Below are 23,573 nucleotides of genomic sequence, written 5' to 3'. Positions count from 1 at the left end.
ATTAAACTTATTGACTTAATTATTTTCCAAGTAGGCCAACTAATTGCAATTTCATATATTTTTCACCACTGGATGGCGATATTTCCCAGCTAGTTAGTATTTAAAAGCATGCCCAATAATGAAATATATAAATAGAAACTATATGTATGTTGTTGGGCCCATACATACAGAATAAACACAAGAACATTGTACATGTTTACACATATATCTATTTTATTATATGTATTATTTATATTTTAACTTGCTTTACTTATTTATAGACATTTCTTTCTTTCTTTTTGTGCAACTGTGCCAAATTGAATTGTCCCCACGGATCAATAACGGTACATCTTATATATCTTACTATATCTTATAAATACTTCACTATTCTGTCTACTAAGTGTGTTTGGTTATCCTAAAGTATGCACTTTGTATGATTATAGGGCAAAATCTACCAGTCTCCTGAGAAAACACTGCTTTAAATTTATAATGCATACTATATATAATATACACATTATGCATATAATACAATATGTGTCTATTTTCTATAACGACTGGAAAATCGCTTCTATACTGAGACGATGATTTACTCAATGACTGCACTTTGGCTGAGCAGCAGCCACACAGCAGAGATGGCCCAGCGCCCTACTTTCACAGTCAGATTTTCAGACTGAAGGTGAGACTAAATTACCAGATACCTTTTTCCGCACCAGTGAGCAGTCATTACTGCAGAAGTTTTTAGGCCCGCCCCATGAGAGGGGGTGAGGTGGGGGGCGGCTACGTGGTGGCTGCTTCTTTTCCACACAGAGCACAAAGTAAAGACCGACTGGATATAGATATTTGTTTACTGTAAATAATAATTTAAAAAAAATTATAATAACGTAAGTCCGCAATGTCTTGCTTACACAAACGTCCGAAAAGGACAAAGTCAGAGGAGCAGGTTTTCCAGGAGCAGGTGAGAAAAGTTGCAAAGGAGAACGGAAAACTTCTAGGTGAGTCCCTCTAAAGGTGCAACTATGTACACACCTAATGTTTACCTGGATTTGGGAAGATCTTAATCGTGATAACATCTATCACTGATCATATGTTAGTTTTTTAGTCAACATATGTAGAGGTTTGTCAATGTGCAGTAAAGAGGCTTGATGAAGCTTCCTCGTTGCCTGGAGCGCCGAATTCTTTAAAAACAGCTGCGGAACATAAATGACATGCCTGCTCTATCTCTCTGAACCAGAGACAGACACAGGAAAGCGTTTAAACCTCGAAAGGAGCTGAATGAACATAGAGGGAATTCCCCTGTGCCTTCTTCTTCTTAGTCATTTTGCGCCTTCTACTCTATTGCATTATAAATTGTACCAGCATCATTTTCTTATTCGGCAATTTGAAAGAGGAAAGCAGAGCAAGGAATTAAATCTCTCCTTAGTAAATACTACACCTCACTTTCCATTCAGATTTTATTTCCTCATATTGCACCAGCTTGTGTGTTCATTTTAGCTTTTATCATGTGGCATTTGTAAACTTTTGGACTTGTGGAGCACCTGTGCATGTGAAAAGTGTATCAGCTACCTTTAAAACATCAAATCTTAATTAAAACTATTCTTGGAAGACTACCTGTCCTACGTCTGTAAAATGCTGACTCCTATTTCAAGCAGCTATCAGACCAAATCTTCTTGATGGATAATCTTTCCTGTAGTGACTGAGTCTGTAGGAGCTTGCCAAAACTACATTTTTTTAGTACATGTACACACCCTGGTCCTGTCTTTTAGTTAATAAAAAAATAAAAAAACCTGCCCTCAAAGTATCAGCCATTCAAATTGTAGGATCCAAAATATGTTTTGTTTATGTTTATATTTGCTTGGGCTGCACGTATTGCAGCCGTATGCATTGATTGACACATGGTTGTGGTTTCCCCTTATTTTACCTGTTCACTTGGTTGGCGGCGGGAGATTTGGACAAAGGGAGTTAGTAGAGCTCCGATATTTTCTGTTGACCTTCACCATTGTCATCATCATCACCATCGTCTTTCATCACTTTATTCTTACAGTCGGATCACATCAGGGTTTTTATATGTTTGTGGAACAGCTGCTTGTCAGTCCTTTTTGATTTTTTCTTTCAAATAAACTGCAGTAAAAACTCAGTATTATATATATGATTTTGTGGACGTGTCACAGATAAGAGCCTACTAAGTCTCTCATCGGCCTTTTGAAAAAGTAGTCGCTACACAAATGCAACATCTAACATGCATTTTATGAAGAATGATTGAAACAGTCAGGCTCCCTCATTTATACTCTTATGTTATTGTGCTATATGTGAATGTTATAAATGTTTTATGTGAGTCTGTGTAATATAGTTTACACTGTATTTTTGCCCAGGTCAGATAATGTATCTTTTTAGTTAAAATACATCTCAAATTGCTCTTATCAACTTATTGGAAAAGTAGAAAAATGTGACTCTGAACCTTATCATTACCACATACCTCGGAGGCATCCCTCCCTGCTATTTAACCTTAATTCTTGTCATTTTCCAGCCCTAGCTTGCCTCATAGGGTGTTGTCGTTAGACTGCAAAGGTCAAGATCTTACTACTAACTTAAAAAAGGAAAACTCATCTGATTCTCATGACCTCCCTTATGTGATTCATAACTGCATGAGTCACGTTTATTATTTGGGAAATTTTTACTCATTTGTGGCTGTTTTCAACACAAAGCTTATGAGCGACTTATAACATGCACATCTTGTACAAACCAAGAGAAAGGAGGGAGTTACACCCCCGGCAGAAAGCCTGCCTGAGCAGAGGCAGCACTGAGCTGCCTGCAGAGAGGCCAGAGACTCATACACAGCCTCTGTGAGTCTGTGGTGTGATCTTGGAAAAACATCTCTGCAATGTTGTGGTTCTGCCCACGAGTCCAACACAGTCTGAACTGAGTTGCGGTGGAAGTCACTGTCCTTAGATGCCCTTTGCCTGAGTGGACATATTATTACACTTATTTGCCTTTAGACAGAAGTTAATATGTGTATTCACTAGTAAGTTCTTTCCCATCTGCATACTGCACGCTGACAAAAAAACTAACTAAACCTCTTCCTGTTAACATGTCCTGTGACCTTGCTGTGGTTTCATACAGTGTTGTACATGCATTATGAATTATTCTATCAGCCGAGGTCACAGCAATAATCAGCAAATTACCTCATCTGAAGCCTCTTGAACTGCTCATCTGTTACAAGATCTTCATATTTTCACACACGGACAATAAACAATAAAGTGATGCTGGAGCCTTGAGCTTTTTACACTACTTTCCCTTCTGCATGCATCTTGGAAGTAGGTCAAGATGTGCCTGAAACCCCTACTCTACTTCTATTTGATGGACCACATAAATAATCAATTGAGAAAATATTTGGAAAATAATTGTTAGCTGCAGCATCAAATAATGTGAAGTGTCAAAAGTTGACACTGACATTGGTTGATCTGTGTGTTTACTTTTTTCTGTAATCATGTATTTCATTTCATATTCTCTCACACAGGTTTGGAGGGCGATGCAGACCTGCAGTTCCTGCTTGTCGGTGGCGAGTTGGTCAAGGTTCGCTCAGGCTCCTGGCAGAAGAACCGCTACTTCAAACTGCAGGAAGACTGCAAGACCTTGTGGCAGGAGTCCCGCAAAGCATTCAAGAAAAATCAGACTTGTGAGTGTCATCTTCTGTGTCATGGATCATTTGTTGACCTACATGTTTTTAAGGTGTTTACAATCCTTCTAGAGTTTTAGTTTCTTGAAGTTGTTTTACCTGGGCTGTAGCTCATCCCAGTGTCTTGTTTTCGTTTTGTTTTTTAGCTGTACATTCTTCCATTATTCCACTCTTCTTTCTGATCTCAACAATAGCTCATACAAACACACCCCTAAAATCCCTCTAGTGGTGGAGAATATGTGAGAGGTGGTGTTCAAATGGAAACAACTCACACAGATACTGTGGTGTGGCCTGACTGGAAAATACTAGTGTGTATCCTGGCTGAATGTTTGTCCACGTGTGTGTGAAAGAGATTCTTTTCCTGTGATTTCTGGTGCAGAGATCTACTTTGAGGGTGTGAATGATTGTGTGTGTCCTCTTTATTCCCTGAAACTCTGATTTCTCTCCCATCCCACCAGCGACTGCAGCTACCAGGCCTGATAACCTCTGCCCCGAGTCAGAGCCTTGAACAAACACTGAAAGACAGAGTAGTGCGCCTTGTATTCCCCATATAGACACCTTCCGTCCCAACATACACAGGGCATACACACACAGACGAGCTCAAGTAATGTGTTAATGGTCACGAGGCAATGCTTTTTAAAAAATAAGCAGACCCGCTTACAGATGGGCAAAACTGTGCAGATAAAGACACGAAACAGACTTTAGTTTGCAGGCATTTCCTTGTTTACGGAAATAAGCTGCATGTTTTATTGCTTTCCTGTGGGGTTTAACAAGCAGCATTTGCCAATCAAATCTAAGTGCTTTTACATAAGGGAAGAGCACTTACTGCTTTTAAACACTTTACACACACTTTTATCTAAGATTTATCTGAGGTTCTACTTTACTGAAGCTGAATTTGTCTGAATTTTGAATTTGTTGGTCTGTTTTTCCAGATTATAATTCAACTATGGCTACTTCTGTTACAACACCGTACATGTTTTTCCATCCTGTTAGAGGGTTCTTCCTGTTCCTCCTGCTGTTTCTGAGGTTTCTCTCATTTTTTTTACATTTTTTCTTTGTGTTCAATGTACAAATCAAGGGTTTAAGACTAGTGTGTGTCATAAAGCCCACGAAGACCAACTTTTTAGTTCTGGGCTCTAAAAGTAAAACTGACTTGATTGGAGTCAGTGTTTACATGCACAAAATATTACATTTTCTGCCTTCATTACGAAAAAGACAATATTCCTACTAAGCTGTTTACACAGCTAATAAAAACCAATATTCCACTAATATTCCCGTTTATATGCAAAGGGTTTTTGGGGTTTCCCTGTGCTCCACTGGGAACGGGAATCACAAGATCTCCACAGGCAGTGGAGTAAACCAGCGTGATGAAAAACATTTGTTAGGTGCTGCCTGATATTTATGAGCGATACTGATATAACTGAAACTACGGTAAAACCCCCTCTTGAGACACATATTCCCAATGCGCTGTATACATGTCCAAAGAATGCTCCTAAAAGCCAAAGTCATGTTTGGATTAACAGAGGAATACTAGTGTGCATGTAAAGTTTTAGGAGGTAAATCAAGGGCTTTATATGTTTTTAAACATTTTTATTAAAATTGTGTACATTTTGACCTTTGGAACTGATAACTGATATATTTGTACACCTTAGTTTTGGAAATATAAACATGTTCTAACTTCTTTTTCATTTATAAAAAAAGAATAGATAATAATAAATATTTGATAAAAAAAGATTACTTGTGTAGTCAGATGACAGAGCACTGTAATAAATGCCCAGCAAAGTTTGAATTTTAAGCATGTTAAAAATGACTTAAGATAGTAATTGTTTATCAAAATTGTGGCAACTGTATTATCCGTTAGTAGACTAATTGATTAACAGTAATTGTTTCACTCTACTATGGACACATTGGTTGGTATTATTGAGGTTTTATATCCAGTCCTACACACCTACATGTAATACATGTAAAACATCCATACTTTGTAACCGAGTGACAGAAAATATCTGCACTTTGGATGACTTCTGATCAGTCCCAGCAGACTGTGGAGCTCAGTTTTATTGCTCCATCTTTAAAAAAAAATAAAAATAAAAGATCCATTGTTTGTCATTCCCACCCTCACTGCTGCAATCAGTGATTGTGATTTGCTTTGATAGCAATAACACAAACGCACACACACCAACAGACACACACACACACACACACACACACACACACACACACACACACACTATCAGGGTCATATAAGGCCATCAGTGCAATATAAAATGTACACATACGTCTCTTGAGGCACATTTTACTGCCAGTCAGCTATTTTTCCACAGAGAAGAAGTTAATGATTACTAATAAAACTATTCCAATTACAGTAATAATATTTGCAAACTTATCACATTATAATTTGACTAAACAGCACTGATATTCAAACAAATCTATCAGATAGGATAAGTAGGTGGTTATAGTTTTGCATGTCATTCCTGTAAATGTATTTTCTTTTCAATTTCTCACCTTACTTTAAGTCACTACTGTTGTTAACCCCAAACTGAAGAGAAAAACCTGAAGGTCAAGTTTGCACACACACACAAACATGCATTGACATGGTTTATAAGCCGCCACCTCAAGGGGAATTATTCTCTTCACTGTCTTCACTTGAAGAAAACATGAACTTTGTTGGGGCCGGCACAATAATCTCTTTGTGTGAAATTTCATCTGGCATTCAAGCAATGCCTGCCTGACACGGCTGACATGACTTGGGCATTGTGGACTTCATCTCTCCAGATGGGATTCTCTGAAACCCGTCCAAATTCACAACCCTAAACTCCTCTACAGTTGTCTGTTTTGCCAGGGATAATGTGCATGCACAGATTAAACAAACACTCTTCTTCTGGTGAGCGCTTCCAAGGTATTTTGTTCATCTAGTAGTCAGCTGAGTGGTAAAACACACCCAGCCTTGGGTGTGTTTTACGACATCACCACCACCCCCCCCACTGTTGTGTTTTTCTCCTCAAGTAGTCTGACCTTTGGATTTATCCTGCCCCTAGATAGGCTCAGATTCTCTCAAGAACAATGCTCACTCTTCATTTGTCTCTGTAACCTCTGGATGTAAAGGGTAGAAACATTGTGATTGTAACCCAGCTACAACATATGGCCTCTTAGCTAAGCCTGTAGTCTTTCGTGTTTTGTTACAAGGGCGGTTGTTGCCATTTAGCATGATTACGTCATGCATGGTCGTGCTTGTTCTTCCGTACATTAAGCTGCACAACAATAGAGTTGGCCCCCAATGTATGGTTAAAAACAGGCTGTGTGTGCAGAGACCTTCAGTATATGATGTCTTTGTGTTAAAACTGAATATTTTTATCCTTAGAAATGCCAGTCATAGTAATTTATGAGTGCATGTGTTTCCCGTGTGTGTCAGTGTGTGAGGCAAGGAGATCAAGAGTGGTCAGACTGCATCAAACTCTTGCAGTCATCAAATCTCCATGGAATGTGTTTGTTTTGCCAAAGAATCCAAGTCTTCAGCAACAACAACAAAATGTCTGAGAGCATATCTCTCACCAGTCTCAAAGGACTATTTAAGCTTAACTATTCAGGCACAGTTGCTCAGTTTCAGAAATACATTCAGTGGTAAACAAGATTCTGGGTCAACCTCCTGTTGTTGTGTTAAGTGTTTGGTAGCTGCATATTTGATATTTAGCAATTATGTTAAAAGCTGATATTGCACCACACACAACATTTTCAAAATGATTTCATATTATATCCATGTTGGCTTTTTTCACAGCCCCACATAGGAAAAACATAATTTAATGCTGCTTTAATATGACTTTCTTACCATATAAGGGTGCTTTTACCATCTTCAACACCTTCAGTGAGATTGTAGACAGTTGCTGAACAGTTACGAACGTTAGTTTTTATCTGTTGCCTTGTAAGTGAAGGCCACCAAAGCGACCCCCACACAGAAACAAAACCTTTCCTGTTGATAAGATGAAAAAAAACAATGTCTGGTGCAGTGTGTTGGTGTGCCCATCAGTACAAAATGTCTGTTGCCAGCAGTGTTTTGTCAAAGGAAGAATTCAGTGACTGATAGCTACTTCATTGTTGTGTCTAAATATTAAACTGAAAGTGAAGCTTAAACATTGTTCAGACTTGTTTGGGCTTCTTTCTTTCTTCAAGTGCCTTCAAGTGTTTTGAGGGCTTACATCTGCTAACGCATTATCAAATAAACTCTGACCTTTCAATTTCCAACATACCAATTCTTCTCTTCAAACAGTCTCCATTGATGACATTGATTCAGTGCGAAAGGGCCGTCAGTCTGAGGGGTTTCAGAAACACACAGACCCCAGTGATGAAGAGCGGTGCTTCTCCATCATCTTTAAGAACCGCAGAAAGATTCTTGACCTGATGGCAGCTAATGCAGAGGAAGCAAAACAATGGATCGGCGGCTTGGAGAAAATCATCACCAACATGCAAAACCTCAGCATCCAGCAGAAGAGTGAGCAGTATCCTTGATAAAGTATTTAAATGGGAAATGTTTTTTGAAGTATGCTCATCAGATGTTTTTTAGTTGCCGTCTTGAGAGGAGATATTACGATGTGTCCGTTGCAGTCATAGATTTGCTATTTTGTTCATTGTTGGTGAAGATGTACAATGCTTGAGTTGAAACCAAATCCTTACATCTAAATACCAGCTGGATCATCAACTGCATGCGAAAAGCAGACAAGAACGAGGACAACAAGATGACCCTGAAGGAGCTGAAACACTTCCTGCGACAGATCAACATTGAGGTGGACGACACCTACGCAGAAGACATTTTCAAGGTGGGTCCCTCTCTGAAAATTCATTCACCTCTTATAGTTCATCCAACTTCAAATTTAGTACATCTGGTTGATTGATTGTCTCATAATTATCATGTCACATAGAAATGTGACAAGTCCAAATCAGGCACCTTGGAGGGCTCGGAAATCAAGCATTACTACGAACTGCTGACCCACCGGGAGGAGATAGATGTGATCTATGGGAAGTACGCTCAAACAGAGGGTCAGATGAGCACCAGAGACTTGCTTAACTTCCTCCGGAATGAGCAGGCAGAGCAGGTGACCACGGAGTATGCTCACAGGCTGATCGAAAAACATGAGCTGGATGAAACAGGTATGGAAACACTTGATCTGCCTACGTTTTCTACAACACTGCTTCAATCAAGATAGACAAGTGATTAAGGTTAGGAAAAGTGTTTATTGTGCAGATGATACCGATAATTAGTCCTGCCAAAAGTTTTTGGCACTACAGGGAGATTGTGTAATCAAAAGACATCAGTCCTGAGCAGCAGCATGAGAAATCCCCCTGTGGAGTACAGATACTGGTGATGGAGGCTGACGATTTCCGTGGACGCTGATAAGGCTAATGAGATTGAAGAACTGATGAATCTGTGAAGACTGGTGATAATGGGAAGGTTGTGGGGCGTGCATAACTGTAGTATGAAAGCATTAAAGACAGAGAGGGAGACAGCTACATGATTATAGGCTGACAGGGGACTTGCATCTCCATGCTATAGGACAGACTTGCAAAGATAGTCTTGCATGATTAAACTACCCATTTGGCTCCACATACATACATAAATGGTTCACATATCATATATTCATCATGTCTATCCATAACCTCAGCGAAGCAGAAGAAGCACATGACCAAAGACGGCTTCCTGATGTACCTCCAACACGAAGAGGGCTCCATCTTGAACCCGGCCCACAAGAACATGTACCAAGACATGACCCAGCCTCTCAACCATTACTACATCTCGTCCTCGCACAACACGTACCTGATGGAAGACCAGCTCAAAGGACCCAGCAGTACGGAGGCCTACATACGGTAATGACTTCTAACAGCATACTGTTCATCAAGTTGAAGGGGACAGAGGAACAACTTTACCCCGGTATTCTAGCAAATTCATTCTTGAAATGTTATGCTTCTGACATTGTGTTGCAAAGAAATCTCTTCCTTTTTGGACAGATAGCCCCATAAACTAAACTGCTACTTAACTACTTTTCTTTGCTTTCTGTTAATGCGACTGTTGTGTTTGACTAGCTGGGAAATTAAGCAAGGCTCTGCAACTTTTTAAAACATCAATAATATTTTAATAAATTTGGTACTAGCAACAACCAGTACCTGCTCGCAGTCTTAATCATTAATTTTGAGAACTTTCAGCGGTCTCAAAGTTTGTGTTCGACCTGCCAGAGAAATTTAGCACCACCAACTGGTAGTTAATTTCTTTCAGAAAATACTACCTTGCAGCAGGGAGGTGCAGGAATTTTTCTCCATAAACCAAAACTGGCACAAGGTTTCTTTGCTAAATATCCAAGTCAAGTTTTATCCCTATTAAGGTTCTTGGAAAGGTTTCTGTGGTGGAAAAGAGCCAAGACAGACGATTAAACAGTGATCTCTGTGGTGTCCAGTGCAGGTAGTCATGAAGGTTTTCTTTCCTCGTAGAGCACTGATGAAGAGTTGTCGTTGTGTGGAGCTGGACTGTTGGGATGGGGCCAACGGAGAGCCTGTCATTTACCACGGCTACACGCTCACATCTAAAGTGCTTTTCAGAGACGTCATCAAAGCCATTAAAGACTACGCCTTTAAAGTATGTGAGATATTACGTGTTGGACAAGTTTGAATTTTTATCACTGTTCTCATGATTATAGAAAGGTTCTAAGATTCACCTTTCTGTTTTCCAGACGTCTGACTACCCATTGATCCTGTCCCTGGAGAACCACTGCAGCGTGGACCAACAGAAGCTCATGGCCCATCACTTGATCTCTACCCTGGGTGATGCTTTGGTTACAAAGCCTCTCGGGGACACAATGCCCACCAACCTTCCCTCACCTGAGGTATGTAGCTCCCTATCTAAGCCTATTGAGATGCAAAATAGTCCATTCAAAATTCACAGTATGTGGAGTATCACTGCAAGTACCCTCTCAAAAAAAAACCTAATAAGAAGACCACACCTAAAAATTCCTCCTCTCAAGTTCATGAACCACTCTGCCAGATTTTTTTCACTTTCCTGTTCACCTTAACTCAACTATTAGATTTGTCTGGGAAAGGAAGCTGATAAGATTAAAGTTAAATTTTAAATTAAACAACCCATTATGACGCAATCCCCCTCTGTGTGTTGATAATGATGTAAAAAAAAAAAAAAAAAAAAAAAAAAAGCAAGCTCTTTATTGGCTTGTTTCACGAGCAAGGACCATGCCATGAACAACATGCGTTTAAATGATTTATTAAGAAAAACAATTGATGTGTATAGGGAATCTGCCATAGCACCCGGGCAATGACAGACACCCTCAGGAACCTACGAAGGAGAGGAATAATCAGGAAAAAATGGGAAGAGAGAAACAGAATGGTGTAGGGGGATTATGAGCGCGGAGGAGGAGAAGGTCAGGTGGTATTCATAAGAATGCCAGAAGTGATGCAGTTGAGGTGTGGTCCTGCTCCTGAATCTTCGCTAAATAAGCTTCAATAATTAAACGCTTGGACAACAGATGTTGATTAACTATTTGTAACAAGAGTTGACTGCAGTAATCAGCACTCTGCAAGGAGAGAACACCTTTTGTATTAGAGAGGTTGTTGGCAAGTTGAATTGCATTGGTGTGTGAACAGGGGCTGTTATTTAGCATTGGTCCACCAGGCATGCAAGGAACGCACACAGCTGACTTTCATTTAAATCTTTAAAGGTGGCATTAATTTACTTTTTTCTGGTACAATCAGCTAATGAGGTGTATGCTCTATTTGAACTCTTTATTCTTATACAAGTAAGAAAATGTGTTACTCCCAGATGAATTAACTGAAAAAGATTCTCAATACTGGGAGAGATACACAAAGTGAGAAAATATCAGCATGTCACATCATCTTTTAGTGAATGTTTTCAGCCCTTACAGTGTAACACCCATGGGATGGATGCCTGTGGCATTGTTGGCCTCAAAGGAAATTATAATTGTGCATTACACTACATTTTCCTTTCTTTCGTTGGCTGTTTAAGAGGGCGTTACTTGCTGTCACCACATGCTTTTTGCCATTGAAAAATAAGAATTTACATCCCTGCCTTTAGAAATTGCATGACAGATTACTGTACAATATATCTCTAATGAACTGTTTGTTTACAGGAGTTAAAGGGCAAGATCCTCATCAAGGGAAAACGCTTAAACAAACTGGATGCAGTCTTCAATAATAACAGCACTTTAGAGGAAGAAACTGTGTCTGAGGAAGATGAGGCTGCAGATTGTAAAGAGAATGGACAAAAAGCTAAAAAGGTGTGTGTCAAGTGCTTTGTAGTATTACAAGTGCTAATTTGTAGTTTGAAGAAATACTAAAAATGTTTTGATTTAAGATGTAAAATGTAAACAAAACCTGAAACAATGTCCCATCTCCTTTCAGAGTTCGAAGATCAAACTTGCCAAAGTGCTTTCAGACATTGTTATCTACTGCAAGAGTGTCCACTTTGATGGTTTTGAACACGCAAAAGACAAACAGGGCTTCTATGAGATGTCCTCCTTCAAGGAGGGTAAAGCATTCAACCTAGCTGAAACCTCAGGTAAACCAACCTCAAATCTAAAATGAGATCTCCATTTTAAAGATGAGTTTAAATCTAGAATTTTAAAGCTGAAATCAGTAACTTTGACTACAAAAATTATGTGGAGTTCTTTCAGCTCATTCCTGCTGATAAGAAATAATGAAAATATACTATGTAATGACATGATAGCAGCACTCAACTCAGCATCAACATAGATAGGAATAGAGTATACAAAGTGTGGTAAAGCATCTGTTTTTGTTATTGTGTTCTCGTAGGCACTGCTTTCATCCATCACAACATGGACAAGCTCAGTCGGATCTACCCCGCCGGCTCCAGAACTGACTCCTCCAACTACAACCCTGTGCCCATGTGGAACGTTGGTTGCCAGATTGGTAAGCTCCCATTGCTATACCCAGAAATCCAGCCATTCATTAGCACTAATATTAGGCACTGAGTAGTGGTAATAATTCCCCTCCCTATTCTCTTTGACTTGCTTTTTAGTGGCGCTCAACTTCCAGACACCCTCCAAGGAGATGCATCTAAACCAGGGACGGTTTCTACCAAACGGAGTATGTGGCTACATCCTGAAACCTGAATTCCAAAGAAGCCTGTCCTCTCAGTTCGATCCCAACAAACTTACCAAAGGGCCGTGGCTAATGAAGAAGATCTTTCATGTCATGGTGAGGTCTTACCTCTGAAACAGGAACTGAAATTTTTTTAACCATTTTTGTCTTTTGCATTTATCACATTCTTATCTTTTTATTGTACCATGTAATCAGACCATCATCTTTACCTTAAATCAAATCAGCGACTGTAGTGATTAAGACATAACAAGTGCTTAGATATAATTGTGTTTTTGTTCTGTATTTGTATTGTCACATTATTGAGTGTGTGCTTTTGATGTCCCAATACAACAGGTGATCTCAGCTCAACAGTTACCGAAACTCAACAAGGACAAACCGAAATCCATTGTGGACCCCCTGGTGAGAATGGAGATCCACGGCGTGCCAGCAGACAACGCCATCGAGGAGACACACTACATTGAAAACAATGGTGAGCATGACATACTTATACATAGATGCAAATGTACAGTTCCTTATGGGTAGACAAATAAATATGGAGAAATGTAAAAGGAGTTCTGTTGATGATGATATAGATAGAGTAATTTCTCATTACATTAATGATCAGTACTCCTTTAGTGCAAATGTCACACGCTTTGACAGAAAATTTAAACATTTCACCATCTGAATGATAATCCACCCCTGCAGGGTTCAACCCCATGTGGAATGAGAACTTCCAGTTTGACATCAACGTCCCTGAACTGGCCATGGTGCATTTTGTGGTGGAGGACTACGACACAATATCGGGGAATGATCTCATTGGGCAATACTGTTTACCGCTCACCAGTGTACAGAATGGTAAGGATCTCCAGCTTTAACAGCATTAAGCACCAAACTACAAGTTAAACTCAAGAATGTAAAAAGTACATCAAACAGCAGATGTTTTATATAAGGCTAAAAAAGTGTCCTCCTGCACAGTATTTAGTTGCCTTTTTGTTAAGAAACTTTGAATTTTCCAGTGTTGCTGACAGTTTTATGAAACATGAATCAGTTTTTATGTTGTGTCTGTTACCATGTTATATATATAGTGTTTTTAGCTCTGATTTGCTGACAAAGCTGAATCTCACTTCCTATTTTCAAGGGTATCGACACGTCCCACTGCTCACCAAGAGAGGTGACGTCATCTCCTCTGCTGGCCTGTTTGTGCATCTCATGCTCCTCGATGCCCAGTAGGCTTGCTATGTATGGAAAACCGTCACACCAGCAGCAGCGTTTTCCTTAAAAACTGTAAAGGAATTTGTCCAGTTTTAAAGCTCAATAATATAACTCTGATCAAACACTTCAGAAACCTCTACACAGAGAAAAGCGTTTTGTCAGCTGACCAGCCATAACTGCTGACTCACAGTTGTCTGTAACACTTCCCTGTCCTTTAAGCTTTTTGAGAAATGGGCGTTTTGCTCAGAACAGTTCAGTAAGAGCTCTTGTAGAGTAACAAAACCAGAATGAATGAAAATGTGAATGAAAGTGAGGTGAATGAGCAGTCTAGAAAAATATTTAAAGACAGGCATTATATACTGTATTTGTTGTATTTGGGAGAATAATTGGAGAGGAAAGTGTAAATCTCAGCGTAAGATATATTGGCTGTGTTATTTCTGAAAGGTATTTACATTTGTGTAGGTTTCCTGAGGCTTTAGTCACACAAATCATACTCATGGAAACATTGTTTTTGTCAAGCAACACAACAAGCACTCTTTTTTAGTGTTCTATCTTTTTTTTTATCAAACTCTTGTGACTAGAAGAAATCTTGATTTAGGTTTCTGAAAATTGTCTCATACTATATGTTTATCACTGGAGTCTGTAGCAATAGTATGAACAGTATATGTTTGGCCCATTGAAAGAGAGAGAGCCACATGTATGTATGTGTCTGTGTGGATGTGTCCATCCATTATAAATACTGTCCATCAGAGAATGTTTGTCAATGTGATTTTCATTTTTTCTGACTTTAAATGTTTTATAACTTCCTTTTTTGACTATTGATACGACAAACATATCAAGCAATACACTGTACATGAATGTGCTCTAAATATATTAAACCAAACTAACATTGTCAAACATTTAATGTCAAACAAACCCTAATATTTTAAATCACACTTTATTATTTTCCTCATCAAATTCACCACAGCAGTTTTTCTGTGACAAACTCACAATTGTCAGTGTTTTCAGTACACCATGTCACCTCTATTTCTCTAATAAAACCAGCAGAATACCTGATGGAAGGCTTATTGTATTTATTCATAATATAATATCAAAATGATTTAGAAATGGCAAATGGCAAACAATATGTAGAGACTAATCAGTGCATGATCAAACATTAAAAAATACAGATACAATAAAGCATAACCATTAAGAAGTAGGTCATGTACATTAAATTTATGATTTTTATTGCAGTCATGTAAAGAAGCTATAATAATTCTACATGTTTAATCACTATAATTTGGCTGGTGGTTAAAAACCATTGTCAGTCATTTTTTTAAAAGTATATGAAATGATAAAGGCATCTATCAACCCTGATATTCTCAATAACAGCTAAAATGCTGCCTTTCAGTTTGCTATACAGAGACATTTTTCAGGTTTGACAACATTTTCTCAGAAAAGTCCTGCTTTTTTCTTCAAGTCATTCTGCCTCCACTTTGGCAGGCGCTGGAAGTCTGGGCGGGTGGTTCCAAGCAGGTTCTCAAAGTCTGCATCAGACAGGTGGTCCTGTTATCAGAGCACAGGGGAGGACAGACAACGGTTAGGCTGCCCTCTGCTGCACACTCTGTGTTATTACATACATTCTAATTATAACACACTTAGCACATCCCACTGACTCACAGCCAAACTTGCAACATTCACACGATTAATAACATCCATCACATAATTAGATCCCTGCTTTTGGGCCATATGCGCCAGAGCCACAATGCTGCACCCACCTCCCTCTGGCTGGGGTCCACTCCCTGTGGCAGATTGCTGTGAGACTTGTCGATGAGGAGCTCAGGGTTCAGATACATTCCAGAGCTTCCAGCAGAGGGGGACACGGTGCCACCAGCCAGGGATGATGGAGTGAAGCTAGAGGAGGGGGAAAGGGCCATAGATACAGAGGACTGTGTTCGTTGGGCAGAAGGGCTGTTGGGAGTAGTGGGTCTGGGGGACAGGTCACCTCCATGGACCCTATAGACTGGAGGGGAACTCATTGGGCCCCCTGGAGCCCTATAACCACTCCCACCCATCCCAGCAGGGCTCTTATTCAGATGAGCGTTGTTCAGGTCCTGCAGACATGGCACAGGAAATCATATGAAATCTGATTTTACATAAATTGAAGAAAATATGTTAAACAATCACAAATTCACAGGTTAGTAAGACATAACAGACATTAGTAGTCATTAAAAATGTAACATATTAGTACATTTGTTCAGTTAGTAGAAGAATTAGTGTTAGTCAATCACTTACTAGAGTAATCTGTGAGATAGATGCTGCATCACTCAGTTTTTTTTTCATCTCCTCATAGGAGTTGCCTCCCTGTTGAAGACCAAGTCAACCAGGATAATTAGTGAGCATGCAGAGTCTTCTACATCTTCAAACAATCCATCCTATCATCCACATGTGACTATATATCTACAGCATATTGTGTTCATTTATACCAACGTGGCTCTTTTTCTATAGGTTAGTCACTCAGACATGCTGATGTAATAGAACAGTGATTTGAAATGCTTTAATCATGCTGCATTATTGTATTAAAAGCACTCTACTGCCTTCCATTGAGATCAAAGACAGCCTATTAACTCACACTCCACTTATGAGGATCCCATGCATTGAACCAGCCGGTGAAGGTGGGAGGTTCGTATCCCTGTTTGACAAAGATGATGGGAGTGTCGGGGTCACGGCCTGCTGGGTGTGTCCTCAGGTAGTCCTGGGCACTATTCCACGCCTCCTTGGTCTCGTACTGGTTGGCTGAGTTTCCGACCCACAGGAAAATCTGAAGTGATTTGAAAAAAGAAAGCAAGATCTCTGAAAACCATTGTAAATTTTTTTGCAATTGACTGTTCAACTGTTTTAGTGATATTTCAACTTTCCACTGAAATATTAAATTACTCTTTAATTGCTGTTAAATCTTTCTCTTCACCTGACGGCTAACTGCTAGCTGCTAACTACTTCAAACTCCAGACAAACTGACAACTCCTCTGCCTACAGGGCTTTAAACTTCTACATATTTTTTTCTGCTTTTTTGTTATTATTTCCAATTCCTAGGCCCTAACAGAGGATGGCTGAGGCCCCTTGACCTCTCACCTCCTCCCAGGTATCCAACAGCATCACGTCATCCACGTCCAGGTCACTCTGGGCGAAGTCATCCACCTCTGTCATCCGAAACTGACCCGTCTGATTGGAGCATTCAAACAGCCGGGGGCTGTGGGGAGGCTCCTCCCTCTCCAGTCTGAAAAAACACAGAGTTTACTGTCACTACAAATGTATAATCTGATCTGTGTGAGTGTTTGTTTGTTTGTGTGTGTGTGTGTGTGTGTGTTTGTGTGTGTGTGATTTATTTCTCTAGCTCCAGATGACATTGGTCATATCCCTGTGACCTTGATGTGAAAATAATCCATGCAGATTTAAATGTAAGCTTATTAATGTTTCAAAATATGATTAATGAGCCTTCTGGACGCATTCTGAAGGCAAATCCTTGTTTGTATGTTATTGGTAATGTTTTTTGCTTCCATACAAAATATGCAAAATAACCAGGAAGAATGCCAGTTTAGCATCTGTCTGCTGATGTCTTACTGAGCAAGAGAACCTACAAGGCATGTTAATACGCATGACATCAAACTTCTCCTGAGATTTGTAGGTTGTCACAAAAAGCATAAAAGCCAAATTCAAACAAGTGGTGTTGCAGCTGTCTGTGTTTACCTCTTGTCACTTGCATAGGGGGCCTTTCCTCCCAGAGCTACCCAGAATTCAGCTGGCTCCTGATCCTCCATCACCACCTGCTTGTCCTGCTTAGAAAGCACATCAGACACGGCTCTCCCCATTTCCCTCTCATCCCCGCTGCAGCCCTGGAAGCAGACATCAAACAAACATGGATTTGTGTGACAAACAAACATAAATGCACATTTTTATTCTTTTAAAGGAGTTCAGGTCAACCTGTTTTACTGTCCCATAACAGAATGCGTACCTTTCCATACCACAGGTAGCATATGTGATCAGCCTTCAGCAGGAAAACATCATTGGTGTTGAGAGACGATGCTCTCGCCAGCACTTCAGTGGCCTTGGTGTTCAGCTCATTAGTCCCTCTCACCTGGAAGAGCCTGGCACCTTTGTCAGGGTTGACCGCACCGGGTCGACCTGTGCCACCCTGCAGGAAAACGCACACACATTGATATACGTGAAATGCACACACACAAATGAACAGCATTTCAACACCAAGCCAATATTGTCAGCATATAGGATAAATATCTTTATTACTTTTTGCTTGACAATTTTCCCCTTGAGAAATAATAACATTTTCTTATACTATTGTAGCAATAATATATTAGATTTCTGAATAAACATTTAAGGAAATAATTTTCAGTGAGACTAATCGCACCTCAAAGATGATTAGTTTGCCTTTGAAAATGGCCAGAAAATGGCGAGGCTCCTTTCCCATGACCACTCTGACCAAGACCGGGGCTCCGTTGTACTTATTATCAATATTGACAGCCTGGTAGGCACATGCTGTGACTTCATCTTTAGTGGCATGACGGCCCTGGTGTAAATAAGCCAGAAACAGAACAATGAATTCAGAGACAGAGAGATGGCTTTTATTTAAAATGATACTCCAAAAAATCTGAAAATGTATTTATTTGTGATTATACTGACCTGCCACATGTAGAGTATGTATTGATCCTGGTTTGATCTTTGATATTTGTACAGCACCAAATAACAATCTCCTCCATAAAACTGTCCATAAGTTCTTGGATTTACTTCAGCCAGCTCCAAGTTCTCAATACGCCATATCTGACACAGACACGATTAACAGAAATTTAAAATACTTTTAGTGTTTTATTTTCTATTGTCTTTATTTCAACATAGATAATGCTGCTGCATCTAACAATGCACCTTAACTTCTCCAGAGGCATCGTCCACCATTCGCTGCTGGGCTGCAAGTTCAGGACGAGCGTGAAGTGTCATCACGTCAAACTTCACTTGGTCTACCTTTGCTGGAGGGATCATGATCATATGAAAATGATGTTTATTATTATTAAGTTAATTTAAACATGTTATCTGACTCAGGTGTAAAGAAGCGTTATGCAGAGATTACCTATCTTTCCCACGCTGTAGGTGGTACCCAGACCCTGTGTTTGGTTTGTATCTCTCCAGGACTTGAACAAGTGCTTGAACATAGCAGATTCTCCACCCTCAGTCATCACCTCCACGCTGGTGCTGGATGGGTAGTTCTTGGCTTTCATATAGCCCTGGTAGAGAAGTTGAGCAGACAAAGAGTATCTTTCACAACTTTGATCAATAATAATTTATTTAGCTCAGTGACCCTGGCAGAAGAAACTCATTTTGTGAAGCACTATATATAGAAATCCTTTTAATAATTTGAGAGCAGCCTAATGTAGTGTAAAGACTGGTCTTTACTGCTGTTTTTCATTCAGGATACTCACTATGGCCCTGTTCAGAGCTTCTTTACGCTCTTCTTTGGAGGCCTGTTTGCCTTTCCACACCATCACTATAGAGCCCCTCTGGTCTGCAAGGTAACAGTCCTGACAACGAGATTAGATAAAAAGAAATAATACACAATATTTTTTTAAAGTGCTACAGTGAAAAACAGTGTATATGGGACATGTTTAAAAGATAAAAGCTTTTTTACAGAGGAGTGAAGCAGATCTTGTGTTAGAGGCTGCGTGGCCACCTCTTGAACCACTAGATTCCCACTGGTTTCAAAAACACTGAGGAGAAACAAAAGAAGAAAAAAAAACATATTATTAATGGCCAGAAATATCCCTGCCCTGTTGTGTCAGTAAAAAATGGATCAATAAAGTATTCTTACTGGTAGAGCCTGACGTTGGCATTCTGCGCTTGGTCAGGTTTGTCATCAGGGACGGCATCCCTCAGCAGCCCAGCTCTCTGACCGAGCACTGCCATCATGATTTTCATCAGCTCTGGGGAGGCTTTCTCATCTCCTCCCTCCACAACACCGATCTGAGCACGACCACCTCTCTCTCTGTCCCTGATATCCTGAGCCAACAAGACTGCCTGGAGATGGAGAAGAGATAATCGATAGATTTTAAAGCAATTGCATTTTACAGATTCAGATTATTAATACAAAATATTATTGATGATACTCTGATGTATTTTCTAAATTAGTCACACCTTTACCAGCTGCAACATTAATGTTGCTAACACGTTAATGCATGAATAATTCAAATTCAATAGGACACGGACTGTTCTGTATACTGACCACTTTTACTTTGCTTCACCTCAACCAGCCTCAGTCCTTAAGATGCTGAATAATACATCACTTATAATGATCTAATAAAATACATGTAAAAGGAGCCAGTCTGTAAAATGAATACTTTCACTGTTTCTTTGTGGAGGTTTGGAGGATTACCTTGAGCTTCTCTCTCCTGTTGCTCTGGGGTCCGTTCCACTGCACTATGGCTTTCCCCATATCCAGCAGGAATATATCACCATTGTTAAAGCTGTTCCATGATACATCCACCTGTATGGAGGATATGTTTAGTCATAATTAAAATGAAAAATTAAAAGAGATGAAATTTCCATTACAATTAAATCTTTACAATTTAATATTTTAGTTTCAGCATTTACATTTAAGCTTTTGCATTTCAGATTTCAATTTTTTCAGTGTCACTTTACATTTTCAAATGATAATTTTACATTTTAAATTTGCTTTTTCGATTTCCCCTTTTTTAAGTTTAATTATGGTATTATTATTCTTAGTAGTGTAGTACAATAATACTCTTTTTAATTTGATCTCTTTAATTTTCTATTTGGCCTTTTAATTTAATTGTGACCAAAAAAACGTCCTCCGTACACCTGCATATATATACAAAAAACTTTATGCCAGATGGAAATGATTTACATTCAAATGAACAGTAAACACTGCCATAAAATCAATAAAAATCTACTCTGAGAGAACCACAGTTTGTTAACGTAGGGAAATATCAATTAAAAACCACACAGTTATCGCACCCCTTAGGCAATTAACACCTACTTTGACAGCTATGACAACAAGCATGCCATAATTTGTTTAAGAGGGAGTGCCAACTCCCCTTGTAGTGTGACTGTGTGAAGTCTGTGATAACTCCAGTGGGAGGCACAGTGCAGGCAGCATGAATCCCAGTCATTGCTTCATATATTCTGTTCTTCATACCTCTGACGCCGTGACGTGTTTCCTCCCTTTGACGTGCAGCAATCGCAGGACATTGTAGACATTTGTGTCAACATGGTGAAAACCAGAGGCCACTCCACCCTTTTTGTAGCTGTGGAAAGATCAGGCGTCTGTTACTGCAGGTGTACATTACTGGATCAAAGTTCATATGTAATAAAACATGGTGGCTGGAGACTTGAAGCAGGATAAACACAATAGCACCTGAGAGCATTTCCGTTTTTTATTGATTTAGAAATTGACCTCAAAGTTTAGTAACACAATTAAAACTTGAAGGATAATGACCAGAGTGAAAGGAAAATTGTGTTCCTCTTTGCTAAGCATCAACAAAACAAATACACAGGGATTAGTGGAGTAAACCATGTCTCAGGAAGATCTCAACATAAGTGTGCGTTACTCCCCTTCTTTATTCGGTCACCACCCCCTTCTAGTTCAAATAAAAGCCCTGTCCTTTCACTCACATCAGGCCATTTTTAAAGTAGCTCCTGAATCGGGGTGACTCATTGCCCTGCACCTCCCTGTGCTGGACCGGCTTCCCACCCAGGTACTCGTCCAGCTGGGTGACGTAGATGGCTGCCGCACCTTGCTCATCCTGAGAGGACGAGTTTCCTATCCAGTAGTGGATGTCCACTGTCTGTCCTGAGTTCTTGTTCTGACTTATCTGGTGGTATGCATAAAAAAAGCAGAAACAGCACTCAGATGCAGGCACACATCATACAAGCATGCATAAATCATATGCCTTTGTTGATGTTGAGCCAGTGTAGCCTCTTGGGAAATCAGCCAGTGTTGTACTCACATAAAGAACAATGTAACAGTCTCCCTCAAAGAAGTTACCGAAGCCTTGGGCTGGAACAGACACCATCTGCATGTTCTGAGTAAGAAAACAACAAAAAGTCCAAATCAAATCCTATTAAATCCTCAACAAATAATAAGATTTCAGCATACCACACCCTACTAACTGTAGAGCAAATAAAATGCCTACATACACAATAATGGAGATTGCATGATGTTTGCTTTAAGGCTGACTCACATTGATGGTCCATATCTGCAGGCCTGGCTTTTGGTTGACATTTCTAAATGCGTCTTTATTGTCATCATTCATCATTCTGGTGAACTGAAACAAAGACACATATAAAGCAGATAACAATAAGATTTGCTAATGTTTTAAACATGTATCAAACAATGTTTTATCTCAGGCTTTGTATGCAGAAACATATATCTGATTCATGAGATAATAGATATTTAAAGAAACCCTCCAGACATGCTTTAAGAAAACATACTGGTACTGTGCTTCGAATAATAATGTGTTTCTGATATGGATTTTACACACACACACACACACACACACACACACACACACACACACACACACACACACACACACACACACACACACACACACACACACACACACACACACACACACACACACACACACACACACACACACACACACAAAATCAGTTACCTTCTTAAAATCCTTAAAATTACATCTCCTACTTCAATCCTACTTTAATGTAGAGTTCATTTTCAGTGTTTGCTTGACCTGATTACAGTATTTTGTGCATTAGAAGCCTCAATTTTCCACATCAAGCTTTTATAAGTTGCATTCTGGACCACAACTGACTTTAAACTAGTTGTGATTCTTTGTAGGTTCACACCTTAAACTCAGATTTTCAGAGAATTCAGAGAAACTTTCCTCCTTTGGTAGATGAATGTGAAAACAGCCTGCTAGTGTCAAACTCTGCACATACATCATTCTGCACCTTGAAGCTTCAATATCCAAGTAAAAGACCAAGATAAAAAGTACGTTCTTGAGTAGAGGACTTTAAGACAGGTGGGATGTATTCTATAACAAAAAATACGAGGATGAGCAAAAGCACAGAAAATTAGAGGAAAAGTTAGTAATGTCTAAGTGATGCTTTGTATTGTAACTTTAATAACTTATGGTCATTGGGTCAATATAACCAAGTACATTAATCAAGTGCTTGGGTAAATGATTTGAACATTTCTTCCACAAAAGCCATACATGATTAAATGTGTGTTTGAATTTTAAATAGCATATTATAAATGACGTTTTTAATTACAACTCAAAGTACTCGAACAGAAAATGATTGCGTTTCTGAGACCTCCTTAAGTTCCATATCTTTTTCGCTGGAAACAGATGGCTCTAAAACAACAAGTGAACCGTTTCAAAAGATTACATCTCTGACAGAAAGACACCTCTAATCCCCCTAATGAGTGCCAGCTTGCCGCCATAGCAACATACAAGTTCTGCAATCAGCGGTGTTCAGCAGCCTCTTGACTCAAATATCGGAAACAACAGCACTGATAAGCAAATACAGTGTATCACCAGCTGAGTCAAGAACATAGGCTTAATGGAGACAAGCTGGA

At 39.5% G+C, this 23,573-nt stretch overlaps 2 protein-coding genes across 3 annotated transcripts; one reads left to right on the top strand and one right to left on the bottom strand.

Annotated features, from left to right (window-relative positions):
- Positions 1-801: 801 nt before the first annotated feature.
- plcd1a (phospholipase C, delta 1a) lies at positions 802-15,020 on the top strand. Its single transcript, XM_062441369.1, has 15 exons — positions 802-971; positions 3,494-3,652; positions 7,914-8,142; positions 8,331-8,460; positions 8,563-8,791; positions 9,304-9,505; positions 10,124-10,268; positions 10,363-10,515; positions 11,788-11,934; positions 12,059-12,215; positions 12,470-12,586; positions 12,696-12,874; positions 13,112-13,247; positions 13,463-13,612; positions 13,896-15,020. Exons 1-15 carry the CDS (start codon positions 872-874, stop codon positions 13,985-13,987), a joined length of 2,325 nt encoding a protein of 774 aa, XP_062297353.1. The 5' UTR covers positions 802-871; the 3' UTR covers positions 13,988-15,020.
- A 154-nt stretch (positions 15,021-15,174) lies between these two features.
- Positions 15,175-22,284, bottom strand: vill (villin-like). 2 transcript variants are annotated; one of them, XM_062441389.1, is made up of 20 exons: positions 22,210-22,284; positions 21,976-22,050; positions 21,641-21,840; positions 21,165-21,273; positions 20,382-20,492; positions 19,821-20,026; positions 19,641-19,719; positions 19,435-19,533; positions 19,086-19,239; positions 18,884-18,984; positions 18,644-18,781; positions 18,372-18,530; positions 17,961-18,140; positions 17,696-17,841; positions 17,081-17,225; positions 16,581-16,769; positions 16,244-16,312; positions 16,022-16,062; positions 15,727-15,820; positions 15,175-15,514 (listed from the first exon to the last, which is right to left on the bottom strand). In XM_062441389.1, the coding sequence occupies exons 1-20, from the start codon at positions 22,282-22,284 to the stop codon at positions 15,401-15,403; spliced, it is 2,484 nt and encodes an 827-aa protein (XP_062297373.1). In that variant the 3' UTR covers positions 15,175-15,400. The 2 variants fall into 2 exon arrangements, with proteins under 2 accessions (XP_062297373.1, XP_062297372.1); XM_062441388.1 differs by lacking the exon at positions 16,244-16,312 and having other exon boundaries at positions 15,727-16,062.
- Between the last annotated feature and the right edge of the window lie 1,289 nt (positions 22,285-23,573).

The sequence above is a fragment of the Scomber scombrus genome, chromosome 20, assembly GCF_963691925.1.
Source record: "Scomber scombrus chromosome 20, fScoSco1.1, whole genome shotgun sequence".
Classification (NCBI taxonomy): domain Eukaryota; kingdom Metazoa; phylum Chordata; class Actinopteri; order Scombriformes; family Scombridae; genus Scomber; species Scomber scombrus.
Note: the sequence above shows the minus strand (reverse complement) of the source record. Positions and strands in the feature narration are given on the sequence as shown.

Coding starts and splice junctions, on each gene's coding strand:
- plcd1a (XM_062441369.1), top strand. CDS start 872: ATGTCTTGCTTACACAAACGTCCGAAAAGGACAAAGTCAGAGGAGCAG. Junction 8,792..9,303: donor ACATGAGCTGGATGAAACAG/GTATGGAAACAC, acceptor CCATAACCTCAG/CGAAGCAGAAGAAGCACATG. Junction 9,506..10,123: donor AGTACGGAGGCCTACATACG/GTAATGACTTCT, acceptor CTTTCCTCGTAG/AGCACTGATGAAGAGTTGTC.
- vill (XM_062441388.1), bottom strand. CDS start 22,284: ATGATGAATGATGACAATAAAGACGCATTTAGAAATGTCAACCAAAAG. Junction 21,274..21,640: donor TACTTTAAAAATGGCCTGAT/GTGAGTGAAAGG, acceptor ATCTTTCCACAG/CTACAAAAAGGGTGGAGTGG. Junction 17,226..17,695: donor CCCTATGCAAGTGACAAGAG/GTAAACACAGAC, acceptor GTGTTTTTTCAG/ACTGGAGAGGGAGGAGCCTC.